At 40.6% G+C, this 26,671-nt stretch overlaps 1 protein-coding gene across 4 annotated transcripts in view; it reads left to right on the top strand.

The window, feature by feature from the left end:
- Positions 1-26,671, top strand: part of GRIA4 (glutamate ionotropic receptor AMPA type subunit 4) — a 238,433-nt gene that overhangs the window by 158,210 nt on the left and 53,552 nt on the right. For 2 of the 4 annotated variants that reach the window (XM_075491016.1, XM_075491018.1), the window contains exons 6-10: positions 1,457-1,615; positions 3,414-3,581; positions 5,217-5,321; positions 14,526-14,636; positions 23,171-23,377. In XM_075491016.1, coding sequence (XP_075347131.1) covers positions 1,457-1,615; positions 3,414-3,581; positions 5,217-5,321; positions 14,526-14,636; positions 23,171-23,377 — 750 coding nt within the window. Of the gene's footprint in view, positions 1-1,456; positions 1,616-3,413; positions 3,582-5,216; positions 5,322-14,525; positions 14,637-15,958; positions 16,996-23,170; positions 23,378-26,671 lie in introns of those variants that run through there. The other 2 variants (XM_075491017.1, XM_075491019.1) reach the window with 2 other exon arrangements.

Below are 26,671 nucleotides of genomic sequence, written 5' to 3'. Positions count from 1 at the left end.
TCAAGGAATTTTAGTTGACGTGAAATATTTTATTGTGCTTTGATGTACCTTAACTTCAGATCACTTCAGATTATTTTTAAGACCTCAGGGATTTTAAATGAGACATGTCTATTCTCTTAGGTCTTACAAATTAAATTTTCAGCATTACACATTTATAGTTCCCCAAGTAACTTTTCCTATGCAAAATAGTTGCTGTAAACAAGGAACTGGATGTTGCAGTGAACTGCTAGTGGGATATACAGTGGGGACAGGGACTGTATATCTACTCATCTACTGTATCTACTGTATCTACTCATCTACTCATCTACTGTATATCTAACTCATCTACTTCAGCAGAGGCACACATTACTATCTACTGGCTGTTCAGTAATGCGGGTAATATGACCTCCTGATGCGTCACCTTTTACATTTACTGTCCGTATCCTTTAGGACATGAATCAAATCTCTGTCCTTAACAGGTTTTTTTGCTGGGGTATTGGGTCAATACCCCACAATTTTTTTTTCCTAAATCTTTCTTTTTTAAGTTAAGTGTGATAATACACTTCTGTTTGCACTGATAAATGCCAATCAGAGGAATTTAAGAAAATAAAGATAAGATACTTCTGAGCTAGCATTAAACATAGCAGCTAGGAAAGGAGCAGAAAGATTATGCTTGCCTCTTAGCTTGCTTTAGCACTTGCATTATGCAGTTTCTTGAAGTTCAGTTATGTCTCTAAAGGCAAATTTTACTAAAGAATTTGTCTTTATACATGCTGAACAGATTAGCCTGAGAAACTAATAAGTCAGGAAGTATATGTACTTTATTTTTTCTTTCAATGTTGGGGGTCACACTAGGCTTTAAATATATAGCAGACCTGAGAGGTACCACCATCATATTTCACAAGAGTGTGATTCTGATGTTATATTTTCCTTGCACAAACAGTGAGATCCTCATGCGCTGTCTCTGCCTTCTAATGTCTATTATATTATCTCATTATCTCAGACACCTTCAGCCTAAACAATGAATCCTGGAATAAATGTATTTACACAGTAGTGTTGTTCAGTTTGCAAACAAGCAAAGAAACAGGGATATATCAGTTAAAGCACTAGTACAGTGCTCATTCAAATCTGCCAGCTCTGATGGAAATTGGATTAAGGCTTTAATATTCTGCAGGCACTTTTTAGTTGATTTGCCAAAGGCATTTCTTCAAAAACTGTCTGCCTTCGCAGCAATGTGTTGCTTAGCTGTCAAGATCACCCTAGCAATAATGTGGGAATTTATTCCTTGGTTTTGTTTCATTCTTTATTACACAAATGGAGATTATGAACAAAGGTTCAACACTATTCTCTGGTTTTAAGTCTTGGCTTCTAATGGAAACCTGCTGCTGTACATTCTTTATGCTGCCTTGCTGACCTAGAACAGATTGAACCCACACTGGTGTACGAGGACAAACAAAATCTTACATTGATTTTCTAGGGATTCAAAGATATTTCTCTGGAGAGATTTATGCATGGAGGAGCTAATGTGACTGGATTTCAGCTAGTAGATTTCAGTACCCCAATGGTAACTAAGCTGATGCAGCGCTGGAAGAAGCTGGACCAGAGAGAATACCCAGGATCCGAGACCCCACCAAAGGTACTGGCTGATCTGAAGCACTACCAAAGATATCACTCAAGTGTTCTAATTTCTGATGAACATTGTTGAACACATGAATGAAGACCTTAATATTTAGGCAGAGGAGAAGGCAGTTTATCTTACTATTACTGGCAACTAATTATGCCTAGCCTTATTATTGTTTGATAGAAACACAAACTGCAACACATTTCACTGATGTACTTTAATGTCCTTTGTCACTTATTCTCCAACTTCACCCCTTTACTGACAGGAATTAAAGGTCAAAGGCTTAACTGACAATTTAATTTCAACCAGTTTTACATGAATTAGTCTAATTATCTAGATTCACTTAGAGTGCAGAGCTTTCTCAACAGCTGAATTCTTCTGTGTATGAGATATAATCACAATTGTAAATTTACTACCCTTAAATTTTCATTTGGAGTTTCCTCTGGAAATTCTATCCACATCAAAACCTGCTATAGTAATCACTTTCAAGCACAATCTTACAGTGAAATTACATCCCACTGTTCCTCTGTGCTAATCCCTCACAGATGGATAACAAAATATTTCTATCACCTGTAATTTTCTTGGCAGGCAAATCACAGCATAGCTATAAATATGACTTCATCGAAATAGTTCTGTTATTATACGTACTAATGCATATCAGACCTGGTTGAGACTGGGCCCCTTTGTGCTGGGCACTGTGCAGAGATAAGCAATCAGCCCTCCCTTGGCTGGGAAAGTGGTAGGTTGGCAAAGTCTAGAGGAAGTGTCAACATGGATAATACAAAGCATAGCTACATAATTCGGTGAATATTCAAGAAATTTATATTCTGGAGGAAAAAAACCCAAGGATGCTGTGGGCTGTGGCGTGCAGACATCCCCAAGTACAGGTGACAGGAACAATTTAGCCTATAGGACTCCTTGCCACATGAACAGGATTGTGCTGCCTCCTTCTGAGAAGTCAGCATGATTAACCGGAATTGCACATAATTCACCTATGGATAACCAAAATTTGAGATTATAAAGATAAACCGTGTCCCGAAGAGTTTATAATATGCAAGACAACGGAAAGGAAGTAAATTAGACTTGAATAAGTGAATTTAAATTTTGGAAGTTACAGGGCATATCAGTAGCAGCCCTGGGCACGTGAACAACTTCTCTTGGTGCAGTATATATGTCCATCAGAGGACCATACTGAGAAAATGCCCCTTTGTTTGTGTGGCTCCAGGCTAACATCTGTTGAAGACTTGCTCTACACATTCCATTTGGCATGTTCTCAACCTAAAGCAGTTACTGTAGTTAGTGTAGAAACACAGACCATTCCGTGCCCTATGTCATTCAGAGAGCCAACACAGGTTTTCCAATAGGAAGAACTGATCATTCTTAACAACTCCAATAGCCTGGCTGTCTGCTCATTAGCTGTGCATTTTTTCAGTTATATTTTCTCAGTGAGTTACTGTTTCTTTCTTTTCTTTTGAGGAAGTTGGGTGGGTGGGGTTATTCTCTAACATATAAGACAACTGGAAAAATATTTAAGACTTGAACTTTTCCAGTTTAATTTGTTTCTTTTAATAATTCTTCAGAGGCAGATTTCTCTACCTTAAGAAATAGTTTTAAAGCTGGAGCTAATGTAATGTACTCTTCTCAGTCCTGCGTTTGTTCCTTAGACGAAATTGCTTTTGATTTTGAGGAGAGTTTTTTTCTAAATGACGGTATAGAAACTACTGCATAATGAATCAAACTAGAAGTATCTGAGACAGCTGATTTTTGTAAAGACGTGCCAACTCTAAAGCGGTGTGTTTGTCCATCTATTTAGTATACGTCTGCATTAACATACGATGGAGTACTTGTGATGGCTGAAACTTTCCGTAATCTTAGAAGACAGAAAATTGATATTTCAAGGAGAGGAAATGCTGGTGATTGTCTTGCTAACCCTGCAGCCCCATGGGGTCAAGGAATTGATATGGAGAGGACATTAAAACAGGTAGGGCAAGGCTTTATTTTAGTGATCTTTGTGAATATTGGATACTAGTTGTACACTATGATTTGGAAGATATTATACACAATGGTAGTAATGGGAGAGGAGAAATTTATTTTTCAGTTGCCATTTGGAAACAGCTGGGGCTGTTCTGGTTGTTCTGGTTTATAACTTGGAATGAAGGTAGAGGGGAACTGCTACTATTTGAAACTACTATTAGTTCTGTTAAGATAGTTGGGACTTCCTCCACTGAACTGGTGAGCTCATCTGTTGCTTTTGCGTATAACCTGGGTGTACAGGTACTGTCATTTAAGGAAAAAGGTATAGATACATAATATAACCTTCCAAATATGTTTCTGTCATCTTGAATAAAAGTAGATTTCTCCCAGGGAAATCACATAGGTAGTATTTTTTTCTTTAAAAAGAAATAACCCAGAGCTATTGTTCTCTGATGTCACGATTTTGAATTCCTGATGAATATGGATGCCTAGAAAGTTCTAGATCTCCGTCAAGATGATTTAGCCTTTCCTTTGAATGGGACAGTAAGAAAATAAAAATCCTGCAGTAGAATTTAAGTCATTGCAAGTGAACAGGCTCCACTCAGGAGAAACTGCTGAGGAGAAGTGACTGCTGACAGAGCTGACAGCTCTGTGCCTGGAAGCCAAGGTTTCAGTCCTGGAGAAAATTGGCAGAGACAGAAATGGACAGAGGGAAGGAGTAAGTGTTCTAAATCCACATCCTGATTCTTAGGGATAGAAATAAAGCATTTTGTATGCTTCACATACTCCATGCAGATGCACAGATCTGTAACAATTGTGAGAAGCACAAAGTCAGGCTTCTGTGTTAGGATGGACAGCATGAGCCTTCGAATCTGGCCAAAAAGGTTTGTATGGCTGGATCCTGATACAATCAAAGCCAGCAGCAATATGGCCATGACTTCTTTGGGATGAGTACCACAGGCTGGGTATCCTTTGGTGAGGCAGTAAAGAGCTGAAAGAAAAAAGAAGAGTTCTGGTTTCAGCTGAGACACAGGTGGTGGAAAAATGCCACAGCCAATCTTATGGCTTTACATCTGTCCTTCTCCACTCTGAGGCTTTGAAAACACTCTCTTCAGGCCCTATGCATGCCACCCATCTTCTGTGATATTAAATTGCTTTGCTGGGGCCAAGGTTGTTGTCAAGTTTACCTTGATGAGCAATATATACTCAATGTATACATTTAATCCACCAGAGTGTGAGCTAAAAAGATATATGAACTCAGGCTGAACATCCTTTAGGTTTATTTCATGTGATCCAAAATATTCTGCAGCCGTGATAAGAATGGTAAAAAATGTACTCCTCTTTAGGACCTGCTGCTGGAAAGTGTTGAGCTGCACAGCATGAAAGAAGAGAAGGTCCATTGTGTGTCTTTGTTAGCAGTTAGATACTGGCATATCTAAGCCTATTTTGAGCATAGTTTGACAGGAAAAAGGAATACAAAGGAAATGTAGCCAACTTTTTTGCTTTATAATGCCTGTCTATTCTAGAATAGTGTTGTTATGGTAATCTAAGGACATAGCCAGGATAACTTCCACTGCTTTGTGACATTTAGAATAAAGAATATAAGGCTAGATCTTCATGATGCTTTTTCTTCCATTTGTAGGTTCGAATACAAGGACTGACAGGAAATGTTCAGTTTGACCACTATGGTCGCAGAGTCAACTACACCATGGATGTCTTTGAGCTGAAGAACACGGGCCCTCGGAAGGTACATGCTGACAATGTTTACTATCCTGATATCATACAGATGAGTTATGTATGATGAAATGATTATGCAAACTTACATTAAACTGGACTCCGTGTGGTTTAAAAAAAGATAATACATTGCATACATGGATAATATTTCTGGTGGAAGCAGATTTAAACTGCAATTTCTACTAGATATTGTTATTCAGTGCAACAAATTGGGGAACACAAAAACAAGTGCGCATCTTGGAGAAGCGGGATGTCAGTCAGTCAAGCATACTAATGAAAATCAGCTGGATGGCATGTTGCTAGGCTGCTGGGTGATGGAAAATGGTCAGAACTCTGAATAGTAGATATTTCTTGTATCTTATCCAAAGATTTCTATCTTGCAAATTACTGGCATTTTTAGACAGGGTCATTTGTGTGTTCTATGTAAACATGAATCATAGGCTGTAACTAACATAGGGCTTTTAAGGGGGAAAGGAGAGGAGAGAGGAGGAAGAAAGAATGCCCTGAATACTTATATGTTCTGAAACTAATTGCCGTATCTGATCCTGTGTGCTTGATCGGTTGCTTGTAAGCAACTTAGGCAAATGCACATTAATATATTTCTAAGCAGATCCTCTGTGTCTGAATGAATGCATATAGCTTATCACTCAGCCGGATCCCTTTGAAAAGATAAGCCTGGGTACTTTGTTAACCCTTTCTCTTCTGTGCTGAAATTTGTCCATTTTTCATAGTATAAAACAAATAAAGAGCAGAAAATACACTCAGGCTCAAGGATTTTAGTTCCTTTGGAGATACTGTAGCCTATTTTGTCTGCGAGGTCTTCAGAACAAGAAAAAGTGAGTAGCTGATGATGACTAGGAGAATCATGGCCGCTTGAATAGGGCCAAGGCCATCAGAATTGAATTAAATAGTCCTCTGCTGTCGGGCCAGAGGTGACAAGCCCAGTAAATAGTACCCCAGGTGAACTGTGTGTCCCCAAAGACAGTTACGTGGCACAGTGATGAGGAGGCAGAGTCTTAAACTACAGACCCAGAGCAGAATTACACATTGGGGTGAACAAACTGCCAGTATATCGCAGTATAGAGCTGTAGACCAAAGCAAAGCATGTGCCTGTGTGTGAGCAGTATTGGTGCAGTTGCCTTTTGAAAGTATGACAGATGGCTGAAGAATAAATGGGGAAATGCTAGTCTGTCTTCCTTCTCCTTGGGAAGCTCAGTGTCTCCTGCTAGGCAATGTGTCTGACCTTGCTGCCGCTCCGGCTCCCTTCCTGGCTGTGCGCTGCACTGTCAGGAGCCAGGAGGATGTACGGGTGGCTGGGGTGCATCGAAAGCAAGTGGTGAAATATGACCTTTCCACCCCCAATTCCCAATTGTACAGGAGGGAAGGCAAGGTGGAAAAGATGTGGTTAATTAGGTCACAACTTCAGTAACGCATTAGGGAATTTGCTTGGCAGCAAACTGTCAAAAGTGGCCTATTGTTCCTCTTTCAACATTTGTCACTTGTTTTGGGAGAGGTGTCTGGCTGGCACCACTGTAGGAATGTCCCCACCCTCTCTTCTTGCCTGTAATTTGAGGGGGAGGGTGGCTGCAAAAAGAGAAGCTATGTCTCTGCTGTCCTACAGTCCCAAGGTGCTTTTCTTACCTTTCAGGCATGCCTCTCTGCCACTCTTAAGCCATTACCTGTCTTTGTATTACAAGTCATAACAGCTTTGACAGATCTGGCTACTCACAAGAATTTATTTCTCATGTATTACATAGTATTTTATATGTGATCATTGGACCAATTCTGTGCTCCAGCCTGACAAATCCTATATAATAAGTGAGAAATGGCTGTACTTAATTGAACTAAGAGGCCTTCACTTTTAATGTCTTCTTTTCATGTCCTACATAACATGACTTATGAGTCACCCAGCAATATCTTTTCAGGACTAGCCTTTCCAGTCAGAGTAACGCATGCTTCTAATCTTTAGAAAAGTGATTTTTGTTGCCCACAGCTTTGAGGATGTGAACAGAGCGTTACAAAACAGCACAGCTAGTCAGAGGCAGACTTCCATATAGTTAATAAAATGGGAAACAATAGGTAATGCTCATATTAGTTTCATTTATGCAGCATTTCTTACTTGGTTCTTGTCCACAGAAGAATAACAAAACGTGCCAGTGAGGAGAAAGGATGTGAGGAGGAAGATCACAGAGGTGTGGTGGGATGGGTCCTCTGACTGGAGGGTTGCAGCAGAGGGATACATGTTCTTTAGGAAGGACAGAGAGGGAAGATGAGAGGGGGAGTTGCCCTTTATGTGTGAGAGCAGCTGGAGTGCATGGAGCTCTGCCTGAGAATGGATAAGGAGCCAGCTGAAAGCTTACGGGTTAGGATTAAAAAAGGACAGGTCAAGGTGACTTTATAGTGGGTGTCTGCTCTAGGCCACCTGACCAGGAAGAATAAGTAGATGAGGCCCTCTACAGACACAGAGAAGCAGCCTCATATTCACAGACCCTGGTCGTCGTGGGGAACTTCAGGCACCCCAGTATCTGCTGGTGGGACAACACAGCAGGACATAAGCAATCCAAGGAGGTTCCTGGAGTCCACTGACAACAACTTACTCCTCCAAGGGATAGAGGAGCCAATGAGGAAAGGTGCTCTGCTAGACCTCATACTCACCACCAAGGAGGGGCTTGTTGGGAATGTGAAGGTCAAAGGCAGCCGTGGCTGCAGTGATCATGAAATGGTGGCGTTCAGGAGCCTAAGGGCAGGGAGAAGGGTGAAAAGCAAGCTCACACCCTGGACTTGAGGAGAACAGAGTTTGGCCTCCTTAAAGATCTGCTTGGAAGATAAGGGGTAAGGCCCTGGAGGAAAAAGAGGCCTAAGAGGGCTGGTTAATAATCAAGGATCACCTTCTCCAAGCTCAAGAGAGTTCCATCCCAACGAATAAGAAGTCAGGCAAAAATACCAGGAGGCCTGCATGGATGAACAAAGAGCTCCTAGCCAAACTCAAACACAAAAAGGAAGCAAGAGGGTAAAAGCAAGGATGGGTAGCCTGGGAGGAACACAGAAACGTTGTCTGAGCATCCAGGGACGAAGTTAGAAAAGCTAAAGCCCAAACAGAATTTAATCTGGCCAGGGGTGTCCAAGGCAACAAGAAGGGCTTCTATAAGTACACAGGTGACAAAAGGATGACTAGGGAAAATGTGGGGCCTTTACTCGATGAGACAGGGGACCTGAGTACAGTGGGCATAGAAAAGGCTGAGGTACTGAATGCCTTCTTTTCCTCACTCTTTACTAGAAAAAACGGCCTTCAGGAATCCCAGGTAACAGAGACAAGGGAGAAAGGTTGGAGGAAGGAAGATGTACCCTTAGTAGAAGAGGATCAGGTCAGGGAATACTTAAGCAAACTGGACGTACATAAGTCCATGGGCCCTTATGGGATGCACCCAAAAGTGCTCAGGGAGCTGGCAGATGTCATTGTGAGGACACTCTCAATAATCTTTGGTTGATCATGGCAACTGGGAGAAGTGTCCAATGACTGGAGGAAAGTAAATGTCACTCGTCTCTTCAAGAAGGGCAAGAAGGAGAACCCAGGGAACTAAACCTTGATCCATGGGAAAGGTGATGGAGCAGCTATTCTTGGAAACCATTTCCAGGCACATTAAGGACAAGAAAATGATCATGAGTAGTCAGCATGGCTGACTTCAACAAGGGGAAGTCATGCTTGAGCAACTTGATAAACTTCTACAATGAAATGACTGGCCTGGTAGATGAGGGGAGAGCAGTGGGAATTGTCTACCTGGACTTCACTAAGGCCTTTGACCCTGTGTCTCGTAAGATCCTCCTAGAGAAGCTGTTGGTGTATGGGCTGGATAAGCAGACAGTGAGGTGGATTGAAACCTGGCTGAAGGGCCAGGCCCAGGGGGTGGTGGTCAGTGGTCTGAAGTCTAATTGGAGGCCAGTAACTACTGGTGTATCCTAGAGGTCAAAACTGGGTCCAGTCCCATTGAACATCTTCATTAATGATCTGGATCTGGGACAGAGTGTGCCACCAGCAAGTTTGCTTATGACACCAAGATGGGAGGAGTGGCTGATACGCCAGGGTGTCGTGCTGCAATCCAGAGGGAACTTGACAGGCTGCAGAAATGGGCCAACAGGAACCTCATGAAGTTCAACAAGGAGCAGTGCAAAGTCCTGCACCTGGGGAGGAACAATGCCAGGAACCAATGTATTCTTGAGGGCCACCCATCTGGAAAACAGCTTGGCAGAAAAGGCACTGGAGGTCCTGGTGGACATCAAGTAGAACATGAGCCAGCAATGTGCCCTGGCAGCAAAGAAGGCTAATGGTATCCTGGGCTGCTTTAGACAAAGTATCGGCAGCAGGTTGAGGGAGGTGATCCTTCTCCTTTACTCAGCACTGGTGAGGCTGGAGAACTGGAGAACTGTGTCCAGTTCTGGGCTCCTCAGTACAAGAGGGAGATGGACATACTGGAGAGTCCAGCAAAGGGCCAGAAATATGATTAGGGACTGGAGCGCCTCTCCTATGAGGAAAAGCTAAGAGAGCTGGGACTGTTTAGCCTGGAGAAGAAAAGGCTCAGGGGGGATCTTATCAATGTGTACAAATACCTGAAGGGAGGGTGCAAAGAAGATTCAGCCAGGCTCTTTTCATTGGTGCTCAGGACCAGAGGCAATGGGCACAAACTGACACCCAGGAGGTTCCCTCTGAATATCAGGAAACACTGAGGGTGACCAAGCACTGGCTCAGGTTGCCCAGGGAGGTTGTGGAGTCTCCCTCCTTGGAGATAGATACTCAAAACCCATCTGGACGCGGTCCTGGGCAACTGGCTCTTGGTTGAGCAGAGGGGTTGGACCAAATGACCTCCAGAGGTCCCTTCCCACCTCAATCATTCTGTGATTCTGTCATTCACCATTCATTGTGTCACCAAGATTTAAAAAAAAAAAAAGATGAAAAAAATAAACAAAGCATATATGTATACATGTACATGCACAAGAGAGTCTAAGATTTGGCTCCTAAATTCCAACTTGGGCAACTGACATGAAAATTGATTATAAAAAATTTTGAGTATTCTGTTGCCCTTAGTGACTTGTGGGCTTCAGCAGGAGCACTTCAGTGATGGCTACAAGGCACACAGGCCTTTAGAAATAACACCATTCAAATGCCAAAGTGTTGTGACAGATTTACTTTGAGGCAGATATTTTTGCAATATTGTTTCCTAAAAGACAAATTCAGCATCTGTATAAGTGGATGCAACTGCTATAAAGTCCAGTTGCAATCCAAATAGAATTGGATGTAGCTGAATTCAATCCTATCCTTTGAGGAGTTTTTTTCCTTTGGGATTTGAGGTATTTATAGGAAAGCATATTGTTATTTAGTGCTCTCACAGTGACTGTGAATCTATATACTTATACAAGTGTCATGATATATCTTATGTATTTATTCAGTAATCCAGTTCCAGAGTTACTTTAGCACATGTTTGAGATGCACGCATGCAAGCTCACACCCATGCACACAAGCTAAAATTCCTTGAAAAAATGCCTGCCATTCCTTAAAAACCTCCTTTATCTCTGTCTGCATTTTCATATGGTACTTACTTTTATAACACAGTACATCATTCATTTTCTGCTTTCCTTCTGAACTTTCCAGCAGTGAGGAATTGCACAATGAAAAACAATCATTCACTATTATAATGAGCTTCCCAAACTTCCAGGTTTTGGTGTACATATTCTGCCTTTAGCTGGTCACAGTTTTTGACAGGAACTTGACATCTTCAGTTACCAATTGTATCTGTGACTCTGCGGTTGTCTGGATGAAAAAGAGTATTTGTTAGCAGTGCATCCTACTAGGAAGAAAACCTCCCTCTCCACTGTATCAGCAATGCTGAAGTCTCCTGTTCGCTGCAGACATCTAATCAAGGCTCCTGTGCTGTAATAACAATTGCAAAGAGAAAAGGAACATTTCAACTAAATATACCAGAAGTTGTGTATGGGAAGAGTTTGTGCTTGTTTGCTTCACTAATAGAAAAAAAAATTCACTCATATTCACTCATACTCACTCGCTCATATTGAATTACTTCATGTATTCGTAATTCTCTGTGGTGTGTCTGCACACTGCTCTAGAGACTGCGAAAATGACTTGCATCTCCATAAATTTTTTTCAGAAAGGAAATTAGTGACATAGTAAATGTAAAAATCAAGAGGAAGGTTGGCTGTTTTAAGAATATACAGAATTCTTTAATGTATAAGAGACCAGCAACCAAAAGCACTCCCCTGCACTTCTATACTCTCATATCGCATCACTGCATTGATCTGAAGAAGATGTTTCTCCACATCATGGAGGCAGAATCCTGCGTGATGGTGAATTTTAGTCTGGATTCTACAATAATGTTAGAAATAATATTGGCTGCATAACTGATCTGATGATTTAGCCAGTTTCCATCATACTGAAGTCTTTTCATCCAAGGCACAGACTGTCCTTTGGCACTGACAGTTACACTGGACCTCTGTCTGGAGCCTGCTTTCCACTAAAATTCCCTTTCCTCTCCTGGTAAGATGGACAAGGTGTTCCCCTCTCCCAGCTCTTTGTCTCATGAACTCCTAATTAATCAAGGAAGGAGGGAAGGGAGAGTTGCTGCTGATCGGTCCCAAGGTGCTTCTGAAAAGTGAGCTGTGCCAGCCTGAATTGCATCTCTTTGATAGGAACTTTTGAAAATCACTGCCACTGTCTGCACCTTTCCTGGGAAAAAAAGATCAGTCTCTTAATTCATTAGGTTCTCAATAACCTGGGGAGCCCCTTTAGACGGGATTAGAGCAGTGTTCTCCTACTGACATGTTTGTGTTCATGTTGTCTGTTTGACATGGAGCTGAGTGCTGTCAGCACTGCGTTAGAGGAACAGGCACTGAGCCATTCCCGAGCAACCTTGTCAGAGGGTCGACAGACAACCATGATCTAGTTGCAGAAAAGAGAATGGCAAGAAGGGGAAAAGGGAGGGTGTTTGCTAGTAAGTCACAGGTTAGATGTGAGAGCAGATTCAGCTAAGGGACCTATGTCTGGCGTGCTGAAATGATGGGTGGGAAGGTGGAATTAGACATCTCCAAGTAAGAGTGAGACAAGGGACCAATGTCATGAACCACTTGCAATTTCATAGAATCATAGAACCATAGAATCATTTAGGTTGGAAAAGACCTTTAAGATTGGCAAGTCCAACCGTTAACCTACCACTACTAAGACCACCACTACACCATGTCCATAAGCACCTCATCCAAATGTCTTTTAAATACCTCCACGATGGTGACTCAACCACTTACCTGGGCAGCCTCTTCCAATACTTGACAAGCCTTTCAGTGAAGAAATGTTTCCCAGTATCCAATCTAAACCTCCCCTGGCGCAACTTGAGGCCAGTTCCTCTCGTCCTATCACTTGTTACCTGGGAGAAGAGACCGACCCCCACCTCTCTACAACCTCCTTTCAGGTAGTTGTAGAGAGTGATAAGGTCTCCCCTCAGCCTCCTTTTCTCCAGGCTAAACAACCCCAGTTCCCTCAGCCACTCCTCATAAGACTTCTGCTCCAGACCCTTCACCAGCTTCCTTGCCCTTCTCTGGACACGCTCCAGCACCTCAATGTCTCTCTTGTAGTGAGGGGCCCAAAACTGAACACAGGATTTGAGGTGCGGCCTCACCAGTGCCGAGTACAGGGGCACGATCACTTCCCTAGTCCTGGCCACGCTATTTCTGATACAAGCCAGGATGCCATTGGCCTTCTTGGCCACCTGGGCACACTGCCAGCTCATATTTCATAGACATTCGCCTTGTACTGGGAACATCATGCACACAGCATTCCCAGGAAGCCTTGCAAATGACCTTTCATACCTAACTTCACCCGGGTCAACATAAAATGATTGGGATGAACTCTAAATCCAGAATACCACTTGCTGATACAGATACTAACGGCGTCACTACACGGAGTGAGGAGATTAGTGTGCTGTAAGATTCTGACTGGCCAGGATTTACAAAAACAGTGAAGTATTTTAGGTCTCGTATCTTTTGGCCATCCGAAAACATAGTACATAGCCTGTGGGGATTTGGGGGGGGCATTTGGAGAGTTTTATGTGTTCACTGAGCAGCTCCCAAAAGCATCAATAAAAGTTTGAAGGGGAATCTCCTTTTCTCAGGCTGCCTTCATGCCATCTGGTCTTACAGCAAGCACTGCCTCCCTGGGCCCTCACAGGAAAGGATGTTGACTCATGTCTTGTGACCAGCAGCATCGCTACCAACGCAGGCTGCAGCGGTGTGCACTGCAAAGGGTGATGTCTGTATTTAAGGGGAGGCTTCTGATTGCAGGCATGCCACTTTTAATTTTTCTTTGTCTCCATGGGAATACAAGAACAAGTGATTCAAACCTGTTTCTAGAGTAGTTCACCGCCAGCAATGAACAAAGGCAGCTGTTTCACCTTAACACTGCTCTGGGAAGAGTTGTGGCAGCCTGAATGCACCTAGGGAGATGAAAATCTGGTTTGTTCCACCTCCCTGTAGGCACTTACCAGAGAGACTTTTAGAGGGAAGTCCCTCTTACCATGCTTTAGAGTCAGTGGGGAAAGCAAGCACTTTTCTAGGAGGGATGCTTGTCCTGCATGAGCTGAGTCACTGTCTGGTGGTGCCTGTCTGTCCTTTGAATGTAAAGAAAGCCTTAATAACAGGGCTTCTAATGTAGGTCAGTGCCAGCAGTTAAGTGGAACGAGCCTGGTGTAAGTCCCTGGGTTGGGAGTCTCCCGAGAGGCCCACGATGGAGCAGGCAATTGAGATCAGCCACTGAATTGCAAAGCTGTCATCCAGATATCTTTCACTCCTCCATCTAAGACCAGAAGATCTGGCAGATTAGTGAATGAAAATTTTCTTGTGGAGAACAAAAATTCTTATATCTTGTTTATGCCCCAGGAAGGCTTCAGACTGTTGAAAATGGGATTTAGCTTGTGCCTCTCAGATCATTCAGGAACAGCTGAGTGGCAGTGATACCAGGACTGACTCTGCGCAGCGGTGGTGCAAGGTGGTATACCCAAAGTGTTAGATACATACCACCGTGCACCTGCCTATGAGCATGACAGCAATTCCTTTGGTACAAAATTATCTTTGGATCACTCTGTTGTTCTTATAATAATTTATATTTGTAATTATACAGAAGGTAGACTTTTTTACTGTAAATTATATACATTTTGTTTTTCAGGTTGGTTACTGGAACGACATGGATAAATTAGTTTTGATTCAGCATGAACCTACACTTGGAAATGACACTTCAGCTATTGAGAACAGAACAGTAGTTGTCACTACAATTTTGGTAAGTTGTTTCTTTTTTTAATGCTTATACTGGTGTGTGACACAATCTCATTTCTAGTTATGGTCTAATTTAGTCTGCCAGTTCCTAGGTTAGTGGGAGGGTGAGAGCCATATATCTTAATTATCTTGACTGTCATGTCTGTACAGAGTTTTTTTGGTACACATTTAGTATAATGATTCACTTGAAAACACATTTTTAAAATTGAGTTGTGGTAATTTTTTTCCTTTATTCAGTCTTTTCCATTTTTTACTAAAGAAAGTCTCAGAAATATAAGTGAATTCTTTCAATCTCTAATTGATAAATCTTGACTCACAAGAAACTGGAAGAAAAGAAAAACCCGAAACCTCTAAATGACAGAACTGAACAGAGGGTATAAAATGAGGTGTCTGTAATGCCAGTGTCCTTTTTTGTTGATACATTATAAATTCAAAATTGCCATTAGCAAGAGCTAAAATTCTAAGCAGTATAGTTCAGTCAGCCAATCAGAACTGGATTATCTATTTTCAATTGTGAATGAAAACATGAATTTAGTAGATGCATTTGAACATATTTCTTAATATGTTTATTCAGCATTTCAATAAAACTTCCATTTTAATAAAATCTAAATAGATTTAGGATTTGGTTTTCCGGTGTTATTGGTGTTTTTAAAGAGTGGTTGCAAAGGAGAATGCGGTTGCTTCATTCATTTACATTTTTAATACATAGTTTTTCAAAACCATTGTTTCTTACAAATCTGTATTTTAAGCAAAATATTTAACAATTTTCCCTCCAAAGTCAGACGTGCCCTTTTAAGCTGATGTTTGTCAAAGCCAACTGGCAAAGGGTGACCTTTACCTGACCGCTTTTAAGATTTTACATCTCAGTTCACTGCCCTTTTCACCTGCTTCATTTAGACAAGATATTTTAACCCTTTAGACTAAGCTGTGTCTCAAATGGGAAGGAATATTCTGTATGTGTTGTTAAGCAATATTTTTTCTAATTTAATACAGAGTTGAAAATAATCCAAAGGAAAGTGTCAAGACATTTTCTTATGCAAAAATGCAGTTAGTTACTAGATTTGCAGCAGTGTGTATCAGCATTTATACATTAAGTATGTCTTAACAAATCGCCTGTTAAAGATTATCATTCCAGGTTGCAAAACAACCAAACTACTATACAGGAATTCAGAATGTAACTCCTAACCAAATTGTGTAACTTTTTATTTTATTTTATTTTTTTGCATGGGACATTTAAAATATATGTATCTTTTTCCTAAAAAAAAAAAAAAAAAGACTTGGTGATGGAAAAAAAAATGTACTTCAGTACAGTCCTCCTCTTTTCAGCCTCTGATGAAGAATCCTATTTTAAGAAATTGATCAAGGAAGAAAAGAGTCCCAAGATGCTGCGAACATTCCTAACTAAGGCTCAAGTATTAACCACCAGTCTAGTAGCATTGAGCTAATTTTTCCATATGGATTACTGTTCCTCTGACTGGATGACCAGGCACTGAACCACCAAGAAAAGTTCTGTGACTAATCTGAAATGTCTAGAACAGATGACGTTAACCTTCAACTTTGCCAAGCTGAGAAGAGAACGATGTGAATAACAAGCTTTCAGTCGAAATTTTCCTCTCATACCAATCCTGATATCTTTGACTGAAGCTACCATACATGAATACTGTAATTTCCATAAATAGCTCCAAGCTTAGGAGAAGCAAGTAAAGAATAATGATGAAAAGTAATATAAAAGGTTCCTGTTTGCCAGAAAGGGAAAAAAGGAAATCAAGAAAGCTTTTAAAATGTGTTATCTTGCCTGTCCTGTTTGCATTGAAGCATTTTGATGTGCATAATAAATGTTATCTTCAAAAGAACTTTTCCAGTCCCTGTATTGAAAGGACTGGTGGGATCATTTTCAAAACCAAAAAGCTGAATTAATATTCCAAAGCATGCCCTGTGTTTACGCAGCATGTCATTTTGGGCTAAATGCAATTATTTGAAAGCAGCACTGCTTCTTGACCAAAAGTGTCCCCTTTCAGTGTTTCAAAATCACAGTGCAAGAGAAATATATCAGAATTTGGTTTGAATAAGAATATATGGTGAATTCTGCCTTATCATGCCCATCTCCCATTGACTCCACTGGGAGCTGCACACATGATGCTGAAGGCGGATTAGAACCATGATTCTTAATATTGGCCTGACAGGGCAATGTGTTTAGCATCCATAAGCATATGATCACACACACAAAGAAAAGATATATTTAACTAGAATAACTTTCAGAATCCTGTTATTTTGCTCTTCTCTGTATTATAGTCGTGTTGCAAATGCCAGACAGAGACTTTTTGACCTCCTCATTGCCCTCTTCACATTGAAGGGAAGTTGAACCATTGTAGATGACACATAAAATTTTGGTTGCATGCATATTTCCCAATATTAAACTGAAAAGCTTCTGCAACCAGTGCTGTCAGGCTTTTCAGTCTTCTAAGTCAGGTGTCGTGGCAGCATAAGAAAAGTTTACAAGTTTTCCGCATGGCTCGCTTTAATTTTTGCCTGAAGCCAAATAGCACAAGTTGATTTGCCTGCTGTTTCTTCAGTTTTTATGTGTCTATGCTTACTTTGCTGTAATGTGGCTGCATGGCTATTGCATAGAAGGTGCATTATAACGAATTAGCTCTGCAATCACAGAACTTACTACAGTGTTTTCTACTTGGCAAAATATTATGTTCATTTGTAATGTAGTGAGAGCACGTAGAATTTATTTTACAGTTTTGGTTTAGCGCATAGGTACTTCACCTATCTCCGATTAGTCACGTGGTGAAGGAGCAGCCCAGAGAGAGGTGGCAGCAAGGGCAGCTGATGCACTTTCCCAGCTGCCATGCAGCCCTGCTTTTTATAGTTCCTGGGAGAGCCCTGTGTCCTGCACCTCATGTGATGCACAGCCTTCTGCACATCTGGCCCTCTGGAAAGGACAGATTTTCTACCTGTCTGCAGAAGCATTCCCTCCAGGGGTGGCTTGGGACCTCCAAGTGCACAGTAGGCTCATTGTATGACTGGCGAAGGGACGCCATGTGCAGCCCTTCTCTAATACTAAGGTAAAGTGAGTGACTTATCCAGCTAGGAAGAACGATCATCTCTAATTTAGCAAGTTGAGAAATACAGTGACAAGATGTTGAGGTAGAATATAGGAGAGAAGGCTGGGAAGACTACTCCAAACTCTCTAATCCATTTAATGATAAAGCCAACTCTGTACCTACTCTGAGACTGCAAAACCTAAAGAATCATAAAAATCCTTTAGAACCAAAGCTCGATGTACAATGAGCTGCGTCTGCATTGTGGCTTCCAGCTCAGTATTTTAATGAGATAGTCTTGGTGTTGGCAGATTAAGCTTCAAGGGCAGGATCCAATTCAAGACTGAGTCACCTAAATGTCGATGACTTTACAAAGGGTATTGATTCAGTTGCCCACTTGCAAGTACCCAGTGAAATTTAAGATGCTCTAGGGTATACTGCCTACCTCCCATTTCTTACACTGGCAGGATAACACTTGCCTGTTTTACGCCATATATGACCACTCCATGTGGATGTCTCAGCTACTGTATGTTGTTTCAGGCACGTGGGATGAGTTGTGCCCCAAGTATGTAAGTTTTCATTGAAGTCCACAAAGATTTAGAAATGGATTCAGTGGCCCATAGGTGCACTCCTAGCACTGAGGATATCAGACCTATCTGTAAAGGGGCAGCACAAAAGACCTGCAGAACAGCACTTGGAGGTCAGGCAGGTTACCTTAGGGCGTCTCAGATGACAGATACCTTCATTAGGTGACTAAGAACCACCCTTATTGTTTTGACTGATATACTCTTGACGGAGTCTTACCTCAAAAATTCTAACTATAACCTCCTTTCTCATAAGAGAAAACTATTTTTTCATTAAAAATTTTATTAATTAAATTCTTTAGTAGACTGGAGAAAAACCAGAAGTTTGTTGCATGATGATAATAAAGACTTCAAACCGAATCCTGGACACTTTATTCAGAAAAAAAAAACCAAAACCACAAAAACCAAAAAACCTTCCATTGACATCTACAGAAGTTCCTTTCAGAATAAAGTGTGATAGTGTGTGCCACTCCTGTTCTAAAAATGAGACATTTCCTTGCACAAATATTTGTCACTTTTACAAATTATTTTTACAGTGTTTAAAGATTTTGAAATGAACTTTAGAATAGGAAAGCCAAACATAAATCCGTTTGGTATTTGGGTTAGTTACTTTCTCCAGCTTCCCTTATAGTATGAATCATCAGTTGTGAGCATTTTACTGTACACATGAATTTGTGGCAATGTGGTGGAATGATTTGTTTACATCTATAAAGGTAATTGTTGCAGACATCAACTTGTATTTACAAATGTTAAGTATTGTTATAAAATTGTGAATTATATAAGTAAAGCTTGCACCATTTCAAATATCTGTTCCGTACTAGTCATTGATCATTTCAATGTGGACTTTTCCTTGATTCACTACCCCATAGAATACCATTAAGCAGCTGAAATCTTGCAAATATTGTGGTGTTAAACCTCATTCAGCAGTAAGTCAAACCTGTGTTTTACATCAGTAGGTTAAGAGTTTGTAGTTCAAAAATGTAGTAAATACAAAGGTGGTGGGGAGAAGTAATATTTTTATTAGACAAGATGCTATAACTGGAAACAGTGAAAAAACGTGCCTACTGTTTTCAGCTATTTCAGCTGATCTAATAGAAGATATTACCTCTCCATAGATATCTTGCATCTCTCATATCTTTAGACTAGCATGGTTACACTAACATAACTACTAATTTAGAAAATGCTATTGTAATAGATTATACAGAAAAAATAATCTTTTTCAGTGCCACAGATAGAAAAGAGCATCAAGATATGGCTAAGTACATGCTATTGATCAATTCAGATATTCATGACTTTGCAGTGTGACCTTGCAAGTTCATCTGTGTAAGTTGCTTGTTGGCAAACCAGTAAAACTTGCCTTTCAGTGCCCTGATGTTATTATAATAACATCTGCACACCTTATTAGTTTGAAACACCCCCAAAGTCTGAAATGGACAGAATTTAAAACTAGTGATACTATGTGATTCTTTTTGCAAACAGTCTTTATAAGAAAGCCACATTCAGTCCCACCCACATGCCCCCATCAAATCCTACCTCGAAAATACATCTCTCATTATTTGGCAGGTAAAGTAGTCACAACAATTAAAGAAACTGTTATTTATTCTGTGTAAAATAGGTAGGAGGGAAAGGACAACATAGTAAGCAAAAGTGTAGTAAGTGTTCCCATTATTTTTAATTGTATTGTTTCACACTGGCAGATCTCACTCAACTGCTGCTTCTTTTAAAGCAGTCACAGCAAGAGGTACTGCCTTACTGTATAAAAGAATTGCATTATAAGAGATGTTCCTTGCTGTATTTTGCTCTGAATTGGTAAGATCAGACTGTGTAGAAAGAGAAGTGGATGGGGAGAGAACCGGTGTGGTTCCTCCAAGTCACCCAACAGCTCCCTGCCAGAACCCAGGTCTTCCGAGTCCGCACTTGCTGGTCCCTCCACTGAATGGGATTGCTGCTGCTTGCACCTACCAAGGCCGGTATTGGACCCCACTGCTTCCCTTCTCAGCGTTCCCTCACAGAACTCATGGGGAGGAGGGCTAAAGTTTATTTAGCCTTTACAGGAAAAATAAGGCATCTGTCACTTTGCTTTGCTGTGCAGAGACGGTTGAAATGCTTTTTTGTAGCAGCCCTGTCAGTGATGAGGTGCAGGCAGAAGCACAGTGTCTGGGTTTTGGGAGGAGGAGCAGGCTGACCTGGCCTCCTCTGTGCCTGTCTGCTTTGTGTCCCTCTCCAGAATTATTATTTCCTGGTGTGACTTTAATTGTATGCCTTTGGCTTGGGATTTACAAGAAAGGCTGAATCACAAGAGCTAGCAGTCACTAACTCTGGTCTTTGAAAAACAAAATTGCTGTTGAGGTGCAGCAAGCAAATGTAACTGGAGCTTGTAAGGAGAGTCCACAAATGCAGGATACCAGACAAGACTTGGTTGTATTTCTAGCTAGCAGTTGGCTAAATCACAGTCAGGAGACATAGTATTTTTTGCCTTTGTTTATTTTTAACCATTTTTGTGAAATATGTAGAAAGACTCAGATTTTGGCTTTTCCTCCCATGGGAACAGAAAGCCTACATAAGGGAGGAACATTTGATTCATGTGCCCAAAATATTTCCTAAAATCAAGATCTACTGCAAAGAGAGGGCAGGACCCCTTCTCCTTGCTCTTCTCTCTCCTCCCTCTGCAAGACAGGTGGTTGAGATTAAGCTGATTTAACTGGGGATAGGAATACAAGAAATGGTGCAGGCTGCTGGTAATACTCAGCGGTTTTCCTTTGAAGATACAAGCTGTGTATGGGCAAAGGCATTGCACTGCATCACTGCAGTGATTACAGTGTGTAGTTAATGCTGTAGCTTAGTGGTCTTCTCAGTGCCCAGGCCACACACATCAGGATGATAACAGCTTGTTCTGTGATTGCCACAGTTTTAGAAGTCCTTGGCGATCCTTAGCCGTGCAGTGGTCATAACTATGTGCTCAAGAAATGCAACCATCTGCTGTTGTCAACCTCAAATTTCTCTGGGCATTTATATATAGGTCAAGAAACTAGGTAGTCAGACAGAGTTTGACTTTGGAAGTGATCATTGTGGACACTTTTCTATGCTGTGTGATTCCTTAGCTGAAGTAGTGGCCACAATGCATCAATGGCCTCCATCACTGACATACTGCTAAGGGATTGTGGCCCAAAGGGGCATGTCCATAGAAGAGGATAACATAAGAAGGAGATGATGGGAGGAGAGGTGTTCTGGGAATACACCTGAGAGTGAGACATTCGTGCAATACTTAGGAACCTGACTCTCTCTTTAAGGAAACACTGGCACTTCCTCATTCCTAAACTGTGTTGAATTTAATCTGGGACCTTTCTCTCACATTGAAGTAAACGATCCACACAACTTTCTCCACTCACATTACACAAAGCTCCGTTCTGCCATCCTTGTATGGAGGTGGGTCCTGGGCAGAGTTACCACAGGAGTAAACTTACATAAGTAAAGGGAATAGTGCCTCCCACGTATAATCTCTCTCTTCTCTATTTCTCTGCCTTTTCACCTTATAACAGTAAATTAAAGATACTGTTCAGGCTTGCCTATCAAGTTCTTCTCTTGGGTGGATCCACACCCTGCTAATAGGAGCTACATGTTGGTATCCAAAAGAAAAAATTTACCTGACACAGTGAAAAAATTTGGAATTGGTTTATTCAGTCCCCCTGTTGCTCATGTAATGCCATGGATCCTCCATTGTTAAACACCTAATCGAGTTTACAAAATTGTTGTTGCTTACAGCTGATGTTGATGTAGTTTCAATGAAGCAGATATACTCAGACTACACGTTTACCTTTATTTTATTTTTGTACTAATTATGTATGTAGGAAAGATGCGAATAGGGCAGAGTACTACCAAGGTTAGTGTCCAAAAACCAACATTCACCAGGGCCAGAGAGAAATTAAGTAGCCAGTATTTTGTGATATAAATTCAAACAATGGGTGACAGTGACAAGTATTTTATCTGGAACTGGCTATGAATATGAATTATGTGAGTAATTTAAAATACTACCAGAAAGTTAGTTTTACATAATGATTGCTAAAGTCTGAATCCACACAGAGCAAAAAAGAAAAATGTGACCTTGTTTTCCCAATGTGACCTTGATTTCCCAGTCACATAATGTTTGCTGTTGTGATAGTATGGTTTACACAGGGAATGTAAGATCCACTTTTCAAGACGGGTTTTACTTGTTTTCAATAGCACTCACCAAGCAAAAATATTTTGGTATTTCTTTTCCATGCAGCATGTAAAGTCAGTGTCAGCTTAATACCATTCTTGTCCATGCATATTGCTTAGATTCATCCTAAGAGATCTTGCAGAATCTGCAGTTTATTCGAAGGGGAAGATATGTGTCTCCTCAGGAATGTATTTCTATGTTCTCACTAAAATGTATGTAGCCTCTTAGTAACTATGCATTCTAAACCCCAAGAAAGCAAATCATTCAGGCTGTGCATCTGAAATTACATAGACAATAACCACACTATGTTAGAGGATATGCTTATTTACTTAAGTCAAAAGCATAAATTATACCTTGTGTTATCCCACAGTCATTTGCATTGTATAGGTTCAACCTCTGTTCACGCTTTATGTTTAGCATATGCTGCACTAAGGTCTTTCATTTAAAACAAAGTAAAATTTATTTTTAAAAAAGTTTTTGTGTTTATAATTTGTAAGGTTGATAATCTTGTGAAATGCATAAGCCAAATTGCAGTGTAAATAGTATACCTTTCCAGAAATATTTCTGTTCATACATTTTAATTTAAATGTGTTAATACTATCCATGAACTTTTGATAAAATGTGTGTTGTTCAGCCAGTAGACGACATGTTACTTTTCAGAGTATATTCTGTGTACTTCTCCTTTACAGTTCTACTTCTTTCATTATAGGAAGCCCCATATGTTATGTTCAAGAAAAACCATGATACGTTTGAAGGGAATGACAAGTTTGAAGGATACTGTGTAGATCTGGCGTCAGAAATTGCAAAACATATTGGTATCAAGTACAAAATTGCCATTGTTCCTGATGGAAAATATGGAGCAAGGGATCCAGAGACAAAAATCTGGAATGGGATGGTGGGAGAACTTGTTTATGGGGTAAGCATACCAATTTTTGAAGCAGGATTTAATTTATCATAGTATTAGTCATAAAATAGGAAGTATATGTGCATTTTATTTAACCTTGGGGACACAGAAAAGAAACAGAATTCTGTTTCATATCTCTGTGCTTTCATATATTTTCAAGAGAAAATCTAATACTTTCATGCAAATTCTACTACTTATTCAACTAGTACCTTCTTACATTAGAACATCCATAGTTTGCACATCCCTTAAAAATTCATTAATGTTAGAATCAATGTTAGAGAGCATCTATTCCTGATACATTGTAAAACTTAGTTGGGAAGAGTATCACTCGTTTATTCATTTTCATGGAATGTGGGACAGATCTTTTTAAAAAAGGTAGGACTCTTGGTCTAGTTTGAGGAATGGAGAATTCACCATCATATATTAAGTATATATAATAAACCACTACAGACAAGTACACAATTAGGCAATTCAGAATTAAGGCAGACTTTTAAGATGGACATCAATAATAAAATTTAAGAGCAAACGTGCTAAGTTCAGCAACTAAGAGCATTTTGTTATACAGTGATCTAGAGAAGGATTTTTCAGAATAGCATGACAGTTAACAATTCTGTTGACACATAAAGTTGTAATACTTAATGAAAATAGTTCCAACAAGCCCAAAGAAATATTTGCAGTATCTGGTGTTACCAAAAGTAGCAAAACTCAGAGCTGTGCTTGCTGATGACTGAAGTTGCTAATATCTACACTGAGGACAGATCAGAATTCTTAGAGAAACTTTTCATTTCAATGATGGAATAAAAAAAAAACCTAAAACTATTCAGGTGAGAACATTTCCGCCAATGAGCTCATAACATGCCTCAACCTCCCTATAAAAACCTACTGTGTATGGGTTGGTCCATCCACAGTTGCAGTTTCCACAGTTCCTGTGGTGGTTAGGGCCATGTGTGGCAAAAGCCTAGTGGCTTTTCTCACAGCTCCATTTCTGTTCCCTTCTGTCGGCTAAGTAGAGCTGATAAATTTTGTCAAAGTCTTCTCCACTAGCATCAGTTCAAGGGACTCCTCAACATTAAATAGACTGTGTGCTGTAGGAGTGTGGGAAATGGTGACCCAGAGTTTTGTTGATTTCCCCTCCACATGGGAATGGGAAGGTTATACCAGCCTCACAAAACCCTGTATGTTCTTGGAAATTCTTGGAGGATCCAACCTCACGTGTGTCTTTAAAGAGTGGAAAAGCTGAATGGTCACCAAGAATGTATATCTACTTTAGTGGCTTGGAAGCAGCTCAACTCTCAGGATTTTAAAAGTCAAAGTTATTTCAGACTTACTTTATCAAAATGGAGGCAACTTCTTGTCTGGCTTTTAATCACAATAGCCATCACATGGATGTCAATGGCTATGCACTGTTTTACACCAGTAGGTTTTTTGAAATATCTATAAATGTTTCCAATGTCTCACAATATGTAAAATTGTGAGAAAATTCCCTTGCCCGGATACAGAGTTTTAATAGCAGAGTTTCAGTGGCCTATCATCTAGTTGAAAATTATAGAAGAAACTTGAAATTACACTTTAGTTTTCAGTTTGGGTTTTTTTTTTTTCCTTTTATTTATCTTGAAAAATTTACCTCATCAAACCCAAACTGCCCTAGTGCTAGACTGAAATACAAAGTGCTGTTATGAAGCTCGCATAGAGGTTCATGCCAGTACTGGAATGTGACCTGCTGCTGTTAACATAGCTGAAAGCAACAAAACTCACAGGCATAAGGAATCTGTTGCAAATCACCTGCATGAAGAGGATGTCCCAGAATACATAGTCAACACTTCATTTTTTGTAATGGAAAAGAATGAGGTGAAGGCTCTTTAAAGGTTTGATGGCCAAGTTTAAAAGCTCCTGCACAACTATCCATTTAGGAAGGCTGCAGTCTGATTGTGATTCTGGAATTGAGCTCTGGGTATGAGCCACAGCAAAGCTTTTGGAGCTTCTTTTTTATTGAAAGAACTAACAGAAGTCAGCTGTTGCCCAGTATATTTGCTGTACTGTCCGAAGGCTCCCTCAGGCTATATCTATTCCAGTATATCAGTGGTACCAGGGAATGTCCCTGGGCACTGAAACTTGCTTGCCTAACTGTTAAATTGCAACAATGGTCCCTGCTGTATTTTTGGCCCATAATTACTCTCCAAAACAATTTTTGAGCCTAGCTGGACACTAGCATGGGGGAGAGACGGTTCCCTATAAGCAGCTTGAATGCAGCCATCCTGGTTTAGAGGTTAAATAATTTTCATGGTAGCGACACAGACTGTCCTGTGCCAGCTGGTCTTAAGGCCAAGGGCTACTCCAAGCATGTTTAATGTACTTTTGCAGGTGTAGCTTTAAAGGAAATCGTTCTTCCTGTTAACCTATAAAAGTTTGCTGCTTAAGATTTCCATAGGGAATCCAAGAAGAGCATCCTCCCTGCAACTTCCTTGACTCCTTGCCAGATGATTTACAGAACATCAGGTTCCCTGGCCTATTCCAGATAGAGAAAGCAGAAAAATCAGTCCTGCAAAGCTGGGCTATAAGCGGATGTTCATCTTTTCTGGTAGATCCCCAAATCATAAACACAGGTACTCTGAGTAGTTGGCTATGCTTCAAGCAAGGCTTTTTGAACGCAGCCAGGATTGGGACAGAATTTGCAACTGAATTAGCAAGTTAACGAAACAATCTATTTGGGAAACATTTTACAGCTTCCAATTCCCCACCACATTAAAGGATTAACAGACAGTTTTGTGTTGGCCAATGAGATTGATCTTTTTCTGTGCCACACGAAAGGCTCCCCTCCTCTCCTGCTCTTTACACCATACCCCAGTGCCGCTTAGCTCTGTCCGTGTTACTGAGAGTGGACACATGTGCCAAGTTTATCCCATGTTCCCTTGAGACCCTTATGCACCGTTGGTCGTTCTGGTAGCTGAACACCTTCAGATACTGCACGGAGCAGCTTGGTTGTCACCTAAACTCTGTAGTTGATTTTTCCAGCATGTCCCAGGGAAACAGTGTATAAACTGCTGTGTTGTACAGTTTTGCTATGACTGTACAGAAGGTCGGGGGAGAAGGTATTTTCCTGTTTTGTTTTTAATACTCTATTAAAAACTACCAGGAAATCTTCGTAATTTGTCCCTGATCTATCCAAATGCCTGTAGTAGTCCATGTTGGGCTCTATAGCCCCTTATATCAACCTCACAGAAGAAATGCTGGCTGGGGATGAAATACCATTAAGCACATGTAACGGGTGTTTCCAAATGCACTAACAGCCAGCCCCAAGTAAATATT

The sequence above is a fragment of the Mycteria americana genome, chromosome 1 (assembly GCF_035582795.1).
Source record: "Mycteria americana isolate JAX WOST 10 ecotype Jacksonville Zoo and Gardens chromosome 1, USCA_MyAme_1.0, whole genome shotgun sequence".
NCBI lineage: Eukaryota > Metazoa > Chordata > Aves > Ciconiiformes > Ciconiidae > Mycteria > Mycteria americana.
This window is presented reverse-complemented; position numbering and strand designations above follow the sequence as displayed.